Source organism: Cyprinus carpio, chromosome B25, assembly GCF_018340385.1.
Source record: "Cyprinus carpio isolate SPL01 chromosome B25, ASM1834038v1, whole genome shotgun sequence".
In the NCBI taxonomy this organism is placed as follows: Eukaryota; Metazoa; Chordata; class Actinopteri; order Cypriniformes; family Cyprinidae; genus Cyprinus; species Cyprinus carpio.
In genome coordinates, this window is record NC_056621.1 from 3,780,972 (window position 1) to 3,798,544 (window position 17,573).

General features: G+C 35.5%; 1 protein-coding gene across 3 annotated transcripts in view; it reads left to right on the top strand.

Moving 5' to 3' along the window:
- LOC109097466 (neogenin) overlaps window positions 1-17,573 on the top strand; it is a 123,426-nt gene that overhangs the window by 42,368 nt on the left and 63,485 nt on the right. For all 3 annotated transcript variants that reach the window (XM_042753660.1, XM_042753658.1, XM_042753659.1), the window contains exon 2: window positions 1,856-2,173. In XM_042753660.1, the coding sequence (XP_042609594.1) occupies window positions 1,856-2,173 (318 nt within the window). The remainder of the gene's footprint in view (window positions 1-1,855; window positions 2,174-17,573) is intronic.

The window sequence follows — 17,573 nt, forward strand, 5'->3', positions numbered from 1 at the left end:
CATGGTCCCTTTTTAGATTGAGAAAATGCAAGTACACAATTTGCATGTCTAGATTTTTCAGTTTTTATGGTTTTCCACATTCCACAGTGATTCTAATTCCTTGCTTTTCTAAAATTGTGTTAAAGCTAGATGCATTGTTAGTTTTTCATCTTTAGAGTCAATAAATGATTCATATGGCGTCATTAAAGTAGCTAATTTGTGAATGCTTTATGACATAAATGAAATTGAGCTTTTTGCATCTGTTTCTCAGGTAAAAACATATTTTTCGGATCAGATTAGCCTGAGTGACAAGCAAGAGGTGAACACATTAGCTTCCGTCTCTGATTGTTATGTATTCGGTGCTTTGTGTCGAACACGAGAAGCTTGTCATTTCCTACGTAATTAAAGTACGGAGCAGCTTGCTTGCTTGCTACGATATTGAAAGTCTTGCCGTAATTGTTTTTCGCACAACACCACTGGTGCAGATAATTGGCCATTAGTGCTGTCTGAACAATGCGGGTTGGTGGCTGAACACTGTTATGTTTTTTAATTATACGTCACTATAAACGTCAGGCAATTATGTCGGTTTATAACTTTTCCCAGAAGTATTTTGCTTAGCCGTTTCACAGCAGAAAGGTGAGGGACTCTAACCCACGAATGTTTCAGAATGAAAATCACTTAGCCAACAAAAGAACATGATGAAGCCTGTAATCATGTGTTTTTGAGAGTATCATTTCAAGTTTTACGATGGCTTTTTTTTGTTGTTGCATGCAACTGGTGTTGCTTCAAGACCCAGATATCAGTTGGACACCTACAGTATGATTTCCTCGATGCGGAGAATGTGGACAGAATCATGGAATCTGGTCATAAAAATTAAATTTACTGTATAACACAAAATGTGACGGAATTTGCCATATTTTGAGTGAATAAATCAAACGTAGGCCAGTACACTTAAATCAAATCAAGATGTGGACTAGTGTCTGTGAATATTAAGCCGCCTCAATATTTGAGTATGTGAACACAATCTCTAGAACTGCTCTGAGAGTTACTTCATGAGCATTTTACCATTTCTTTTGAGAAAAACTATCATCATATTATATATAAACAGAAACTCAAAGGTCTTCACAGCAACCCATCAAAATAAAAGTTCAGTTTAACTTGAAGAAACTGTGACAGAAATATATTACTGAATGTAATGATAGTACTACTACTGATAATAATATTTTTATTAAAACATTATTTTTTAAAAAATGTTTACCAGAAAAATTATTTACCAGAATTTATTTACCTTAAAAATGTAAACACATAACACTGTATTTCTGAAAATCAAAGATAAATTAATATATATATATATATATATATATATATATATATATATTATTATTATCATTTTTTTTTTTTTTTTACTGAAATAAATTAATTAGAGATGCTTTTGATTATTAAAATTTAATGAAACCATTCAAATGGAATCCATAAAACTAATGGAAAACAAAATTTGGTAAAAATAAAACTTAATTTGAGAAAAAATAAAATATAGGGCCTTAAATGTACATTTCTGTTAAATTGTGAAAGTTTCGTGATTTTAATTAATTAGACATGCTTTTTGACTAATACATTTAAATTTAACCATTAAAACAGAGTCTAAAAAATTCAAACGATAAAAAACGGAACTCGAAAAAATGGAATTTGGAAAAAAATAAAACAGAATTTGGGATTTCATAGGGCCCTACCAAAAATAAATTTTTTGTCATTTACTCTCCTTCATGTCGCCCCAACCCCATTAGACTTTGAACTGTCCCTTTAAATGCTAAAGCTATAAAATGCTTCTCATGCATCGTCTGTGAATCCTCTAACGCATTCTTCTCTCTGTCCTCAGGTTCTGGCATCCGAGGTTTTACCCCGTTCAGGTTCTCGGTTGAACCCGTCGACACGCTGGCTGTACGCGGCCTCCCCGCTGTCCTGAACTGTTCGGCAGCTAGCAACGCTCTGGTGAGGGTGGAATGGAAGAAGGACGGGACGTTCCTGAACCTGGTAGCGGACGACAGGAAGCGGCAGCTAGCAGACGGCTCATTGCTCATCAGTACGGTGGTCCACTCCAAACACAATAAGCCTGATGAGGGGGTGTACCAGTGCGTGGCCACCATCGACAACCTGGGCACCATCAGCAGCCGAACCGCACGCCTCACAGTGGCAGGTACGAAAACAAAGCCTTTGAGGTTCATAAATTGTGTCTTAAGCCTACTGTATGAAATTTGATATGCAGAATTCTAAACTGGATCAACCAAAACTACATGCCTTCTGTCATCTGGTTGACAGTTTATACTTTTTTGACAAGTAAAAGGCCTTTGAGTATAATTGTAAAATTGTTCACCTTTAGGTCGTGGTTCATATGTTGTTTTGCTGTGAAATAGGCTGTATAAATAAACATAAGAATAACTTCTATATTTTTAGTAATATTTCGAGATGTTTACTTACTAAACTGAAGCTTTTGAGAAATGTTTATTTGTTCATTTTACCCATATTAGTATCAGCATCTTCACCAAATTGCATATTTTTGCTCAGTTTGGGCCTCTGAATAAAATTGGAGTGTTTTCCCTTCATATTCTCACAATATTATGCTATATAAGCAAGAAAAACCTGATGTATCAAATATGATACTCAACAACAACAACAACTAAAAATTCACTTTCTTTTGTTTTTTCCTAAACACACATGCAAACTTCTTTCTTCGGATTTTTTTTTTTTTTAACTTTTGCCTAAAAGTTAATTCATATGTTCCGTTTTTAATATGTGTGTGTGTATATATATCAGCATATAGTATGTATAGTGCTACTTTTTTATTTGTCAGGCTTTACAGGGTTAATCCATATTTTTTTAATTCTAAAAGGTTGTTTTTATAGGGTTATTACAGTCTGAAGGTCAAACCTCGTGCTCTCTGACCATCTGATGCACACAAAAATGCCAAGATGTTTCTCAGAACTCCTGTTTTTCTGAGTCAGGCAGAATGGATTTCTATCAGTCCACTGGGAGTGCATCATTCTGCCAGAGTTCAGAGTGCTGGTATGGGATGAGTTCTCCTCTGCAGAACACGGGTCAGCGCGCTGTAGTCGAGCTTCACACTATGCTATGAATCTAACAGCAGGATTAGTGTGTGTTTGAACAGCAGGGTTAGATATCAGCCAGGCCTTCACAGCTTGCTCTGACTGGAGCCTCCGTTTCCTTTAAAGACGCCCAGCAGAGTTTTCTCGCTGTTTGCTAGTTTTACTTCTCGAGTAAACGCAGTTGTACTGAGAAATTCCAACGGGAGGAACCAGAATTAATATAATATGTTTGTGTAGCATCCCAGAAGATGCTTTTAGAGCTCGGAGGTTGCTGTTTTACAGCTTCGCCTCGTACTGTTTCTCCTGAAGTTCCTTAGAAGAAAATAAAAGGAGTCAACAGTTGTCATACAGGTACAGGTAAAGAGCTGTTAAATTGTACACATAAGCTCAGTTCTGTCAGTGTTTGAAGAATTCGATGAGAAATATTGGACTTTTTAATTACAGGCTTTAGCATCTTAACAAATCATTTCTGAAATTTTAGAGGAGACACTTCAGTTAAACGGGAAAGCAGCAGACTTTAGCAACATCATTGAATCTCATCGCTGTCTGTGAGAAATAATTGAGGTGTTTGTGATTTATTTTTAGTAGGGTAAATGGCTCTTTTTGTACCGTGTGTGAATCTAATTTACAGGCGATAAACTTCATATGATTCTGCAGTTCTGTGCATTATTGATCTGTACTGTAGTGTAATGTATTGATCTGTGCACATGCCGGCAGTTCTCCACCAGTGGAATCTGAAGACCTTAAAAAGCCGTAAAACTTTGCAAACACGATAGAATAAGAAATGTTACAGGATTACAGTATGTTATTGTGCTGAGTACAGCAGTATTGATTAATGGAAGCTTCTGATTGGTTCTGTGTTCACTGTGGCGTGGCCAAAGATGACATCATTAGTATTAAACCGAAGTATAAATATATATATATGTATTTATTCATGCAATATTCAATACAGTATTCAATGAGACAGAAATAAACATTTTAGATATATAATTTATATTTAAATTAGAGGTGTTATTTCTGTATCATTGAGATACTATTATAGTTTTTATTATCATTTTGAATCTGTTATTTCCGTTTTTATTTTCTGTCCTCCTCTTCCACATGCATGTACCATTACACCATTTTTCACTCAGAAATATGAGCCACTGACAGAAACGGGGAGTTCTACTTCGGGTTTTTGGAGGGAAATGTTCTTCCTGGTCTTTTAACTCCATATAAAGCGTTCGACACGTGTGTAGTTCACACGTTTGATAGTTTCTCACCTTTCCGCCTGTCTCTCCGGCCTTCAGGGAAAATTCATCCTAAAACACAAGCGTTCTCTCTTTATTCTCAAACAAAACTCTGTCTCTTTCCATTCCTGCAGCCGTCAGGTGCTTTCTCTGTGAAATCTCTGAGATCTGGCCTCTGAAGCTGTAACAGGGGCTCCGTATGCTGCCGGCAGAAATAAAGGATGCTTTTCTAAACTCGGGATGAGGAATGACGTGTTCAGGCTTTCAGAGCGGGAGAATTAGCATCAGTGCATTATACTACATTAAGACTCGGAAGAGCTTTTGTGTTTGGGTTTTAATGCCTGTCAGTTGTGTGTTTGTGCTGAAGCTGTGCGCAGTGAATGTGACCCCTGACAGCAAGAACAAATTACTGGATTTTACAGTTTTCTGAAGGAAACGAGAGTGCTTCCTGACTGTGTGAAACTTACTGCTGTTAATGCTGTGCTGGGAGGTTGCTAGGGATAGTTTTAGGTGCTTTTTCTACATTTTTATGTTGTTGCTAGGGTGTTTTTTTAAGCATATTGTCGTGCAGTTGCAGGGTATTTTTTTTGATAGGGTGTTTTGACTATTTTATTGCATCACTATGCAGTTGCATAGTGTTTTGTGGGTGATTTCTATGAGGTTTCTCCCAGTCTAACCGATAATCTGGTCTGTACATATGGCTCGGCTTCTTTCTTCAGTGTGCATCTGTGGAATTTTTTTCTGGTGAAAAGTTGTGCGCGTATCCTCAAAAAGACACATGATTGAGGAATCATTAGTTATGCTTCAGAGTTAGCGATCTTGATAAACCACTATATTCGAGTGTGAGTTGTACTAATGATGCTTAACTTGATGAAACCTACCAGCTCAACCTACAAAGATGCATTTGAATGATCTGAAGGGCTTTTAGAGGTAACGCATTATTGTACTTCTATTTTTCATAGGAAGCAACACTAATGCTGTAGCAGAGCACTAGAACACACACACACAAGCATGCACTTAAGTGCCTTGTCCGTGCTTTCAGATCTAGCTGGCGGTGCACGGCAAGGAGACTTGAGGAATCCCTGGGGTCGTTACACTGAAAGTTCAGGGCAGCCTGTATGACGATTCAACGCTTTTCACAGTTCACAGGAGATCATTTAAAGCACAATGGCGCTCGTTCTGACAGTTTGCTAACATTTATTTCATATGTTAATGGCCGCTTCATTCAGTCATTCATTGCGCCAGGAAAAAGAGCGTGACACTCCAATGCCATCGGAGCGTCTCTCTTCTCTTTACACACACACAAATGCTCTTTCTCTTGTTTTTTCATGAGTTTTCCTTTAAAGACAGAACAAGGACAATAACTACAGGTTCATGCTGCCAACACAATCTATGAATATATATTTAAAAATAGGTATTTTTATGCAAAAATGAAGCAAAAAGCAAAACAAAAATGAGTCAAACAGGTAAACTAGCTAAATTAACAACAAAATAATAAGAATAAAGATTTTGATTACATTTTACATTTTTGTTATAATTTTTCTTCATGATTATTTTACTTTCTTTTATGTAAAGCACTTTGAATTACCATTGTGTACGAAATGTGCTATATAAATAAACTTGCCTTGCCTTGCCTTACATTTATGCATTTAGCAGACACTTTTATCCAAAATCACTTATAATAATAATAGAAACAAATAATATAATATTATTAAATTAAAAAAAACTAATGATTGTTAAAATTTAAGTGTGTATATATATTTAAATTTGATTGAATTTTAATATTTACATTTGTATTTATTACATAAAATTTAAATTATACTTTAAAATTATAAATATATATATATATATATATATATATATATATATATATATATATATATATATATAAAATTGTAATTATATATATATATATATATATATATATGATGGTTTTTCCACTCCACATTGTAAAGACCTGGAGAGACACTTGCACAGTCTCTGCTGTGTTTATGGAATAGCAACCGTAAAATTAAACAAGACAGAAATGCATTATGGGAGCTGACGGAGACACCCCGGGCCAGGCAGGAAGAGACTGAGCCGCTGCTTTTGCTGACGATTTATGAAGTAAATTTTCTTTAAAGCCGGTTAGTCCAACTTATAGCTCCGTGCCCCGAAAACTTCCCTAAAAGCCACAGAAGGGCTGTTTCCTAAACATAACCACTCTGCTGCGCTCTCGTAAACATGATTCCTTCGGTGGGGGTGGGAAAGGGGATTATTCATACCCGCATTGTGCTAGGTCTGGTGAACGACACGTCTGTTGGATTATTCCTGCTGTTTTATGTGGAAGGAAGAATTAGAGAGCAGAATATAGCAAACTATTTGTGACTGGACATTTAATCATGGATCAAGATATATAGAAAATAAAGGAAAAGGTTGTCATTTCAAACCTGTTTGAATTTGTTTTGAAAGTCAAACCTGTTTGAACTACTTCTGTTGAACACAAAAGAAGCGGTTCTGAAGAATGTGGGTAAACAAACAGTTGCTGGTAGCCATTGACTTCTATAGTACAGGAGAAAAATACTATGGAAATCAGTGGCTACCAGCAACTGTTTGACCCACATTCTTCAGAGCGGCGTCTTTTGTGTTCAACAGAAGAAAGAAACTCATACTGGTTTGGAATGACTTGAGACTTGAGCAAAGGATAAAATAATTTATTTTTGGGTGAACTATCCCTTTAATTATTCAATTGAGTGTCATTATAAAAATATCTGACTGCACAATTCCACAATTGACCAATTAAAAGTAAATATTCCATAGAGGTGTGCAAAAACAACAACAACAACAAAAAACACTTTTTGTGCAAAAGTGAATTACCGACAATAGGGCAGGGTGATATTTCTAACATTTTTATTATATTTCTTAATTTCAGTCGATACGATATAATTCTGATATCGATATGAGGCTTAAAAAACTGCCAAGAATGCCCACATCAGATGTCTGTACCTACACACTTCTGAAAAATTAATTTGCCAAGTCTATGAAACCTCCTCCTATAAAACTATATAATATTTAGGGGGAGTCGTGGCCTAATGGTTAGAGAGTCGGACTCCCAATCGAAGGGTTGTGAGTTCGAGTCTCGGGCCGGCAGGAATTGTGGGTGGGGGAGTGCATGTACAGTTCTCTCTCCACCTTCAGTACCACGACTTAGGTGCCCTTGAGCAAGGCACCGAACCCCCAACTGCTCCCCGGGCGCCGCAGCATAAAATGGCTGCCCACTGCTCCGGGTGTGTGTTCACAGTGTGTGTGTGTGTTCACTGCTGTGTGTGTGCACTTCGGATGGGTTAAATGCAGAGCACTAATTCTGAGTATGGGTCACCATACTTGGCTGAATGTCACGTCACTTTCACTTTCACTTTATATTTTAGAATTAAAAATGGTACAAATAAATGAATGTTCACCTTTTATTTGTATTTAGGCTTCATTCAAACAAGAAATGTGGAATTAAACAAATGTTAAATAAATGTCAAATAAACATGAGACTCTCAGACTCACTTTATTAATGTTAGTATCTTTAACTTTAAACTATAACATAGGCTGATTATTCTTAACAAAAGTGCATCAGCCAGGATAAAGAATATGAAAAGTGTGTAGAGTTGCTGCAAAAAAATAAGTAAATGAGTGAGCAGCAACAAAAACACATGCTGCTGGAGACTTGAAAATGCAGCTTCATTCTCTGCCAGCAGGAGGCGCTTCTGGAGCGACAGAAACTGTGGTTTCCCCGTTAACGGCTGTAAACAAAGCAGCGCTGCGCTCATGAATGCTACTTTATCAGATAAAACGAAAATGCCATCAAAACTGTTCTCAAGACTATTGGTTCCCTTCAAAGATACTTTCACTGGTGCTCTGTTTTGATTTAAAAATGTGTGGTGCTCATGTATGTTCAGTGAAGTCAACCACCACAAATAAATCAATGTATGGGAAACACTTATGTATATCAAAATATCACAAATAAATGTAAAAATCATATCAGCGTTATTGAAAAAAAAAAATATTGCAATATATATTGATATTGAATTATTGTCCAGCCCCAATTGACTCAAGTCAACATTTATATTGGATCAAAAATTTCATCAAAGTTGTCCTAAGATGAGAACACATTTTGGTTTTGGGTTTTAAGACTACTTTGATGAAAGGTTTTGATCCACTTCAGATGTTGACTAGTGTATATAAAAGTCATCAAACAAGATGCATTTAATTGAGAAGCAGCACTGCATAAGATATTAAGATTTGTCATCATTTTGTCTTTTATATGGGTGATTTTTAATGTGTTGCTGGGGTGTTCTTAGTATGTTTATTTATTTTCATAAACAAGTAGCAGTATGTTTAGCAGAAGTAGGCTGTTCTGGATGGATGAGTCTGACAGAGCTTTGTCTTGGGGTTGTTGGGGTGTTTTGAGTTCGACAAGAAACAATGAAGAACATCTTGAGGGAGTTTCGTACTCAGATACAGTGATCATCTTTGTCAGGCCATGAGAAATGCTTTCTCTTACTACGTCGTGTGTCTCTTATTCACACACACACACACAGTGCAGCTCTAATGTATGCCCATATTTATCCTCCTCCCTTAAAGTTCCTCTCTCTCCTTTCATTAAGTTCTACAGCTTCACATCAAAGTCTCGCAAACGCTCAGTAAGTTGCGTCTGACTGCGTGCAGCGTTTTACTGGGAATTCAATCAAACCTAACATTTCTCGTTTATGTGATTTACGAGTGGACTCAAATTAGTCGTGAACGATCCAGGTTCCTCCACTTCTTTCTGATGTGTATTTTTGGATGGTTTCTCTTCTTCTGTAAAAGCAAGCGTCAGTTTGAGTGTATCTGCGTGTGGGTTTGTTTTCATGTGTGCCAAGCGCACATCTGTGATTCCTCAAACAGCGTCTCTGCGCTCACGGGCCGTTTGTAGTCCTCAGGTTCTCTAGCGACCCGATGTTCTGATCCTCCTATAGACTGTAGATAGATGACATATTTAATTTAATGTGAGAAAGTCCATATTGTGGGATATATATTGTGTTTTGTAGCCCATTTTCCTCCTAGAATATACAGAAAAGAAGGTTTGGAATTTCATTGAACGGGCTTGTATCAAATTAAATATGCCGTCAACTCCAACAGAGTTGTTTTTTCTTGTTTCTCTGACCTTTGAATGTTCCCGAGCCATTTAAAACGGTGTACCTGCTTTTGTCTTCACCTCCCACAAAGGTACGAGAAGATTGAGGTCATAAATGAACATGGCTAATGTCATAAGGTTGTGAGGGACATCGATCGTTTCCTGATTGGTGGGATTTGACGGGTCCCTGATGCGTGATTGGTGCAGAAGCGTTGTTTGTGGAGGTGTTTTTACCGAGCCCGTTCAGCTCAATAAACCTCTACTGCTTTAAACCTGATTAAATGAGTTTGTCCTGGTTGTTTATCGAGAACTATCGGTCGGCTGCTGGAATTCCCCTGGGTGTGTTGAGCTCACAGCGATGTGCTCCAGAGGAGGGAGGCAAATTGAGTCAGGAAAACTCAGACGACTCGAGGTAATTGTGTTCCATAAAGTGTGCTGAACAGTTTGATGGTTGTTCTCTAGTCTTAGATGAGCCGCATACAGATCATAACTCTGATACTATAGCAGCCAAAGTCTTGAATAGGCTGAACTTGGACAGGCTGCCTTGTTCTGTCAGTCTTGACCCCTTAATGATAATCTCCACTTATTTTATTTTATTTATTTAATATGATTATTATTATCATTATTAAAATGTATTTACTGTTATATTATGATTTATTATTTTTTTCAGAGCTTGTTTTTTTTTTTTTTTTTTTGTATTTATTTAATCTTATTTTAATTTAATGTTTTAATATTATTTATTTTAAATTTTAACAGCTTGGTTGTTTTGTGTTATTTCATTTGTATTTTAGAATCTTTTTTATGAATTTTAATTTATTTAGTTTTTTACATTTCCTTTCAATATAGTTTTTTTTTTTCATGTTATTTCATTTTATTTTAGAATCTTTTTTCTTTCATTAGTGACCCTGGATCACAAAAGCAGTCTTAAGTCGCTGGGGTATATTTGAAGCAATAGCCAAAAATACACTGTATGGGTCAAAATTATCAATTATTCTTTTATGCCAAAAATCATTAGGATATTAAGTAAAGATCATGTTCCATGAAGATATTTTGTAAATTTCTTACTGTAAATATATCAAAACTTAATTTTTGATTAGTAATATGCAACTTCATTTGGACAACTTTAAAGGTGATTTTCTCAATATTTAGATTTTTTTGCACCCTTAGATTCCAGATTTTCAAATAATCTTAATCTCAGCCAAATATTGTCCTCCTAACAAACCATACATCAATAAAAAGCTTATTTATTCATCTTTCAGATGATGCATAAATCTCAGTTTCAAAAAATTGACCCTTATGGCTGGTTTTATAAATTAATAATGATATTTTTTTTTTTTTTTTTTTTTTTATTGATAATATTTTTTCTTTTTTTTTTTTTTTTGGTATTTGGCCACAAGGATAAATTCGGTGTCACCAATCCTGATTCTCAGCCTCACCAGTCAGATTCTTCACCTGCTCATTCATCAATCATTTGTAAGTGGAATGACTGATCTTGAAACAGGAATACATTAACTTCCGGTTGAAGCAGACACGTTTGACCTTTATCATTTGTGGTCTCGTCTCACCCCACGTCTATCAGAGGAGAACACGAACTCATGCCCACTGCTCCAGCAGACGCTGAGGGCTCCGATCTCACTTTAGACTGCTCATCTCTACAGCAGTCTGAGTGACCTGTGTGCAGTCGTCTGGAGATGAGCGCTGACCTTTTGTAAGATCTGGCCTGTCAGCGGCCTCCATCATGGAGTTTAATGATGACTGGATGATCTCTCCACCTCATGTTCTCTATCGTCCTTGACTTCCTGCTGTGTCTCCTCTTTAATGAGTTCACCTTCAGATCTGCAAGTATTATGCATCTTGTTGGTCTGGTTCTGGCCTGTCCAATTTAATTTGCTGTGTTATTGTGGATATGAAGAGGATATATATAGATATATATATCAGTGGTATGCTGAGTAATAAGAACCCCCACCCCTTCGGCTTTTAGGACATTCAAAAAGGGATCACAAATGACAAATATAAAACACAGTGGCAGGTGTTGATTTAAAAGCATGCACATTCCTACTTTATTTGTAAATGAAATTCATCTCCAGTCCTTCTTCTGTCGTTTCAGGTTTATCCATTGTTATATGAATGCTAGACAAATATAGCTGGTTTTCCAAGTAAAAACCGCCAAGTTAAAGCTCCCACCCAGTTGACACTACTCCAGTAACATGCCAAATACCCAAATATATAAAAAAAATTGCAAAGTAACGTTGCAACCTTTAACTGTAAGCGACACGAGCATACATTATATAGCCCACATTTTTATAAACATTTTTTATTTACCACTTAGGCAATAACGTTCACACTATATCTTCAACATATGTTGTCTGTGACCAAAAAAATTTAAGAAGATATGTTTTCAGTGGACTGTTACAGTGTTTTTTTTTTTCTTTTAATTCAGTCGAGTTGGTTTTGCATCAAACATGATGTGATTCTCGTCAATCGAGATCTGACAGCAACAGCACATTTTTCGGCTTGGGCGAGTGCTTCGCGGACAGCTTAACTCACGCATGAAATCAGCCGCAGACCAGCAAATCCCTGAAAACACACGACAATCCTGAAGAGTCATAGCGAGAAAGCTGCGTAGAATCTGCTTACCTGGAAGCTTCCGTCACTGACGTAGATTTACAGAAGATGACTGCCGTTTAGCAAATAAATCATTTTACGTATTTATTCCTAACTCTTTAAGCTTTAAGTTATATTTCAAATGACAAGGGATCAACTCATAATCATGTTTATATGAATTATCCCGTGAACTTATTCTCTCAAATGGCCTGGTTGTGCGGAGCATTCGCAGCTTATATGGATGGAACGCCACTGATATATATATACTGTACAGTTCAGTTTAAAATCATTTTTATTTTATAATCTTTCATATTAGTTTTTATTTTATTTTATTTTGTATTTTTAATGGATTTTATGATTTTAAACATTTTTTATTAACAATGCATTTATTCTGTTTTATTTTCATTTTTATTCTTTTATTTTTAATGTTTTATTTTGTATATTTTTACAAGGTTTCTGTCATAATTACAAATGCTTTTTCATATTATTTTTAATATTTAATTTAACACTTTATTTATTTATTTTTAATTTAATGCTGCAAATATCAAAACTTAATTTTTGATTAGTAATATGCAACTTCAGTTGGACAACTTTAAAGGTGATTTTCTCAATAATTAGATTTTTTTGCACCCTCAGATTCCAGATTTTCAAATAATCTTAATCTCAGCCAAATATTGTCCTCCTAACAAACCATACATCAATAAAAAGCTTATTTATTCATCTTTCAGCTGATGCATAAATCTCAGTTTAAAAAAATTTACCCTTATGGCTGGTTTTATAAATTAATAATGATTTTTTTTTTTATTATTATTATTATTATTGTTAATTTTTTTTTTTTTTTTTTTTTTTTTTTTTGTATTTGGCCACAAGGATAAATTCGGTCTCACCAATCCTGATTCTCAGCCTCACCAGTCAGATTTAATTTAACACTTTATTTATTTATTTTTAATTTAATGCTGCTGTGCCTTTAAGACTTTCTTTAATGACTTTTATATTGACAAATGTTTGCTTGCTGACTTTCATCAAAGTAGCAGTATTACTGAATTATGGTCTGGCTGGACTGGACAGGGAGTTTTGCCATTCAGAGTATGTCTATCTAGTACAAATATCTATCAAACTGAATGGTGAAAGAAAATTAATTATGAAATGAAATGACTCTTTTGACGTCTAGTCTTTCTGCATTCATTAAGGTGCTGTGCTTTTCAACGAAAGCTTTCTAGACCTGAACTCATCCTGAGTGCCTACAGCTGCACCGTATACTTCATCTGGTTTCAGCTAATGCATCTGGACCTTTTTAAAACGAACACCACTCTGCTATCTGCATTAACTGCATTAACAGCATTCACTGCTTTCCCCATTAACACTGGAAGTGAATTAATGCTGTGGCCGGCTCTGTGACTCCATTAACACCGTCAGTAAACACAGCATATATGTCATTACTCTGCGGTCATTACACAATCACTAAAATGTTAAAGATTAACACAGTCACGTTATGCTGGAGATCGTTGGCTCACGTGTGAAACTTTGCAGCTCACAGTTCATTTGCCTTCAGGAGTTATTTACAGAAGGCCGTGGGTAATTTCACATGCATATATTTACATCTTTGAACATTTCTTTCCTATTTTCGAGGAACGGGTTGCAGTGCTCTGGTTTTAAGGTCTGTGTTTGTCCTTAAACACAGAGCATTGGTGAGAGCTCTGATGGCGTGCCGAAGTCCTTTACACTCCTGGATAATAAGCCTGAATGTTAAAAGCAGAAAGAGAGCGACGTGAGGGAAGATGCTTTGAATCCGAACTGTGCCAGGCTACTTATCATTTAAAGTAGGCGAACTATAATCACACTCTTCTGAAAAAAAATGTAGTATGCTATGTATTTTGAATCAGAGTGCCATTTTTCTGGGTCACAAACAATGAGTTAATTAGTGGATTTGGGTGTCCCCCATGAGAAATACGTCAACTTCGTAACTTTAACTCATTTATATATTAAATGTGGTATATATTTGTTCATTTTACATGATATAGAATGACTTTGAATATGTGAATCTATTTCGAAGAAAGCTACTGAATGTAGATTAGTAGCATCAGTGTTTACTTAGTTACTCCAAATACAAATAAACCAACATATTAGAGGCGTTCTCCTCAGTCCCAGAGATGTAAATGAAAGCACACTGCGTGTTTGCATTTAAATGCATCAAATGTTGAATCATTTTCCCACACATGTGCTCCAGATGTTTGTGTTGCCATAGTGACAGCTGTCGCAGTGGCACAATCATTTATATTCAAGCGTTTCCTCCACCAACAATGGCAGCTCCTCTTTGTTTCAGTGTTGAGGGCTCTCACTTCCTCTCCTCCTCTCCTGTGATTGATTTTACATTAGTGAAGCACACGTATCGATTCGAGCCGCTCGTTTGTCAGAGCGTTTCTGTCCTCAGACTCATTATGCTCCTGCAGTCTGTCTCTAACGCTTTTCACACCTTTCAGTGCGGTTTTAGCTTTAGGGCTTGAAAATATTTGTATTACTGCCGTGGTTATTGTTCTCATCTACCATGTGAAGTTTAGCATCTGACTGCATTACTTAGTCTCAGATTTACTCTTAACTTAAGATCAGAAATTCAAGAGTAAATATAGTCCCTGCACAATATTCCAAGACGTCTGAAGGCATTAATTTAATGTGTTACTTTGTTTCTTTTTAACTGTTTGTGAAATTTGCTCACAATTCCTGAGTGAAAATTGTTTCTACACCAAATTTTTGTTCAGTCTATATAGAGCTGTGCGATAATTCAGTATACATATTTGCAATTATATAATCATAATTTATGCAGCTGAGATTTACTATAGTATATATTGTTTTACATGAGTATTGTTGTATGACTTCAGAAAAATGTAAACATAATACTTAAAAATAAAATTTAAATGGCATATGAAGTACTTTTTTGCTGCTATTTTGTCCATTGAAGCTTCATAGAACTGGGTCACTTTAAAGTCAATTTTAATAATAAAAATAAGAAATCAGTGCAAAATTATATATTTATATCACATATAAATAAACATTTCATATATTATCTAAAAATCATAACATTTTGGACACCTTAAAGATAATTTAAAACATCTTTTGTGTCGCTCAGAAGAAAGTCTGAAGGTACATAAAAAAGTCAATTTTTAAATAGTTTTTATAGTTTATTATAGTCGAATTATTTTTAAAGAGTTTGTCAATTTCAGTTGTCAATGGAAGTATTTTAGTTAAAAAATTATATATTTATATTAATTAAATATAAATAAAATAACATACATGCGCACAATGTGCATGTTTTGCTTGTTACATGAGTGTTTCTGTATTATGTGAGTCACTTTGGAGTATGAATCACAGCACGTTTCAAATGAAAAAAACACTACTTATATTTCTGAAAGATTTGTAACGAGTGGTCCCCTGCATTATTATAGCAATTATCGGCAAGTACCAAAAATAAAAGTATCGGTATCGGCCGAATACTGGAAAAAGTGGTATCGGAGCATCCCTAAAAAATATCACCCTGTTTCACATGTAAACCAGGAGTTGGGTCCTAATTTGCCCCTTCCATCAAAAGACAAGCGTCTTGGCTGTTGCAGCAACCGCCGTCCGTCACACTGAAAGCTGTTTGTGTGGCAGCTCTGAGCCGCGTCGTGCATCTGAATGGGACCCTGTGTGGTCTCGGGAGTGTCCTGTTAGCGCCTGCCCTGTTTACACTCCCCCCGTGAGCGCGTGTGAGGTCTCGTGTTGCTCTTGGAGCGCTCGGACATGCGGGGGAAGTGCGAGGGAACCGGAGGAGCGAATGTTTGTGGAGGGCAGATGAAATCCACGGATGAATGGAGGAGCTTTTTCTGTCTGTTTGCTCGGCGGTGGAATGTGAGGAGGGGACAGAGAGACAGAGGAGGCCTCGATCCTCACCAGCCCTTTGGAAAGAGGCTGATATCTAATGTGACAACATCTTACTATTTCTCACGTGTGCATGTGTCAGCTCTGGGAATCTGATAGCTGAGTGTGTTCTCATTCACTCCATGGAGGAACATCTATGGAATCTTTTCATTACACAGAAGATTCTTTACAGTGCAAATGGTTTCTTGAGACTTTATATAGAAGCTAATTTCCATACATGGCCATTGTGACTCTTTATCTCACAATTAAGAGATTTTTCTTGCAATTGCGAGTTCTTTTATTTTTTATTTTTTGGAATTGTGAAATATAAACTCACAATATGAACTTTTTATCTCTTGATTCTGACTTTTTTTCTCAGAATTATGAATTTATATCATGTAATTGCAAGTTATTAAATGTGAGATGAAAGCTTATAAATTGCAATTGTAAGATACAAGTTCACAATTTTGAGTAAAAAAAATTATATTGTGAGTTTATATCTGTATCTATTATTTTTTATTCTTAGAATTATGAGTTTATGCCTTGCATTTGCAGGTTAGTAATTGGGAGATGTATACTTTGGATTTCTAGAAAAAAAAAACAAGTTTGTAACTTGCAATTGTAAGAAATAAATTAAACATGAAATTAAAAAAAAAAAGTCAGAATTGTGAGAGATATACTTTTGAATTTGCAAGAAAAAAAAAATATCTAAATTGCAAAATGTACCTTTGTTTGTTATATATTTAATCCAGGGTGGATTTTATTCTTAATTCATAATCATGTCCATTTTAATCTTGAATTGTAACATTTTTCAAATTAGTCTAATTGTCCGTTTTTTAGTAAATGGTACATTTTAGTTTCGTTTATAAAAATAACATTTTAGTTGATGAGAAATGTATGCAAATTATTCATTTATATAAAATAATTGAATAAACATTGTATATATTATCTAAAAACTGAAATAACATTGTAATTATACATTGTGACAATGACTGAGATTGAATTATTTAAAGAATCTCATTTTCTAGATTTTTTTTGTTAAAAAAATATAAATAATAATTAGTAGTATGTTGTTAGTTACCCACTGTAATTTATTTCCTCATTATATCTTCATCAGCAGTTTATTTAATTTAAAATCATTTAATTATAATCACAATGGCATTTTTTGTCATTATTATTAACAGAATAAAAATGTAAAAACGCTCTGCATTATAAAACTTTTCTGTCAATAATTGTGTTGACTAAATTAACATTGGTTGCGGCAAAAATTCTTATTTTTTTTTAAATGTAGTTAAATCAGGTGTATATATAGGTGACCCCGTCTCATCTGCACTGAATTTGATATATCGCTCTATCACTAGCATAGCTGCTCTTAGCGCTGTGATGTATTGTAAAGCTCGCAGCACTTAGAAAGTCTAGGAAGTCCTGTTCATTCATAACTCCGAGTGAAAGAACAGAACAGAATCACACGTTCCAGTGAGAGAAATATGAACTGGCCTCAGAGCTGTTGTGTGAATGTCTGTCGCGCGTGTGCGTGCGTGTGTGTGTGTGTGTGTGGATGGATTTGTCTGCCTTCAGGCTGTAGACGGCTCCAAGCTGTGTTTAATGATTCCCCTCCGGTGTCTC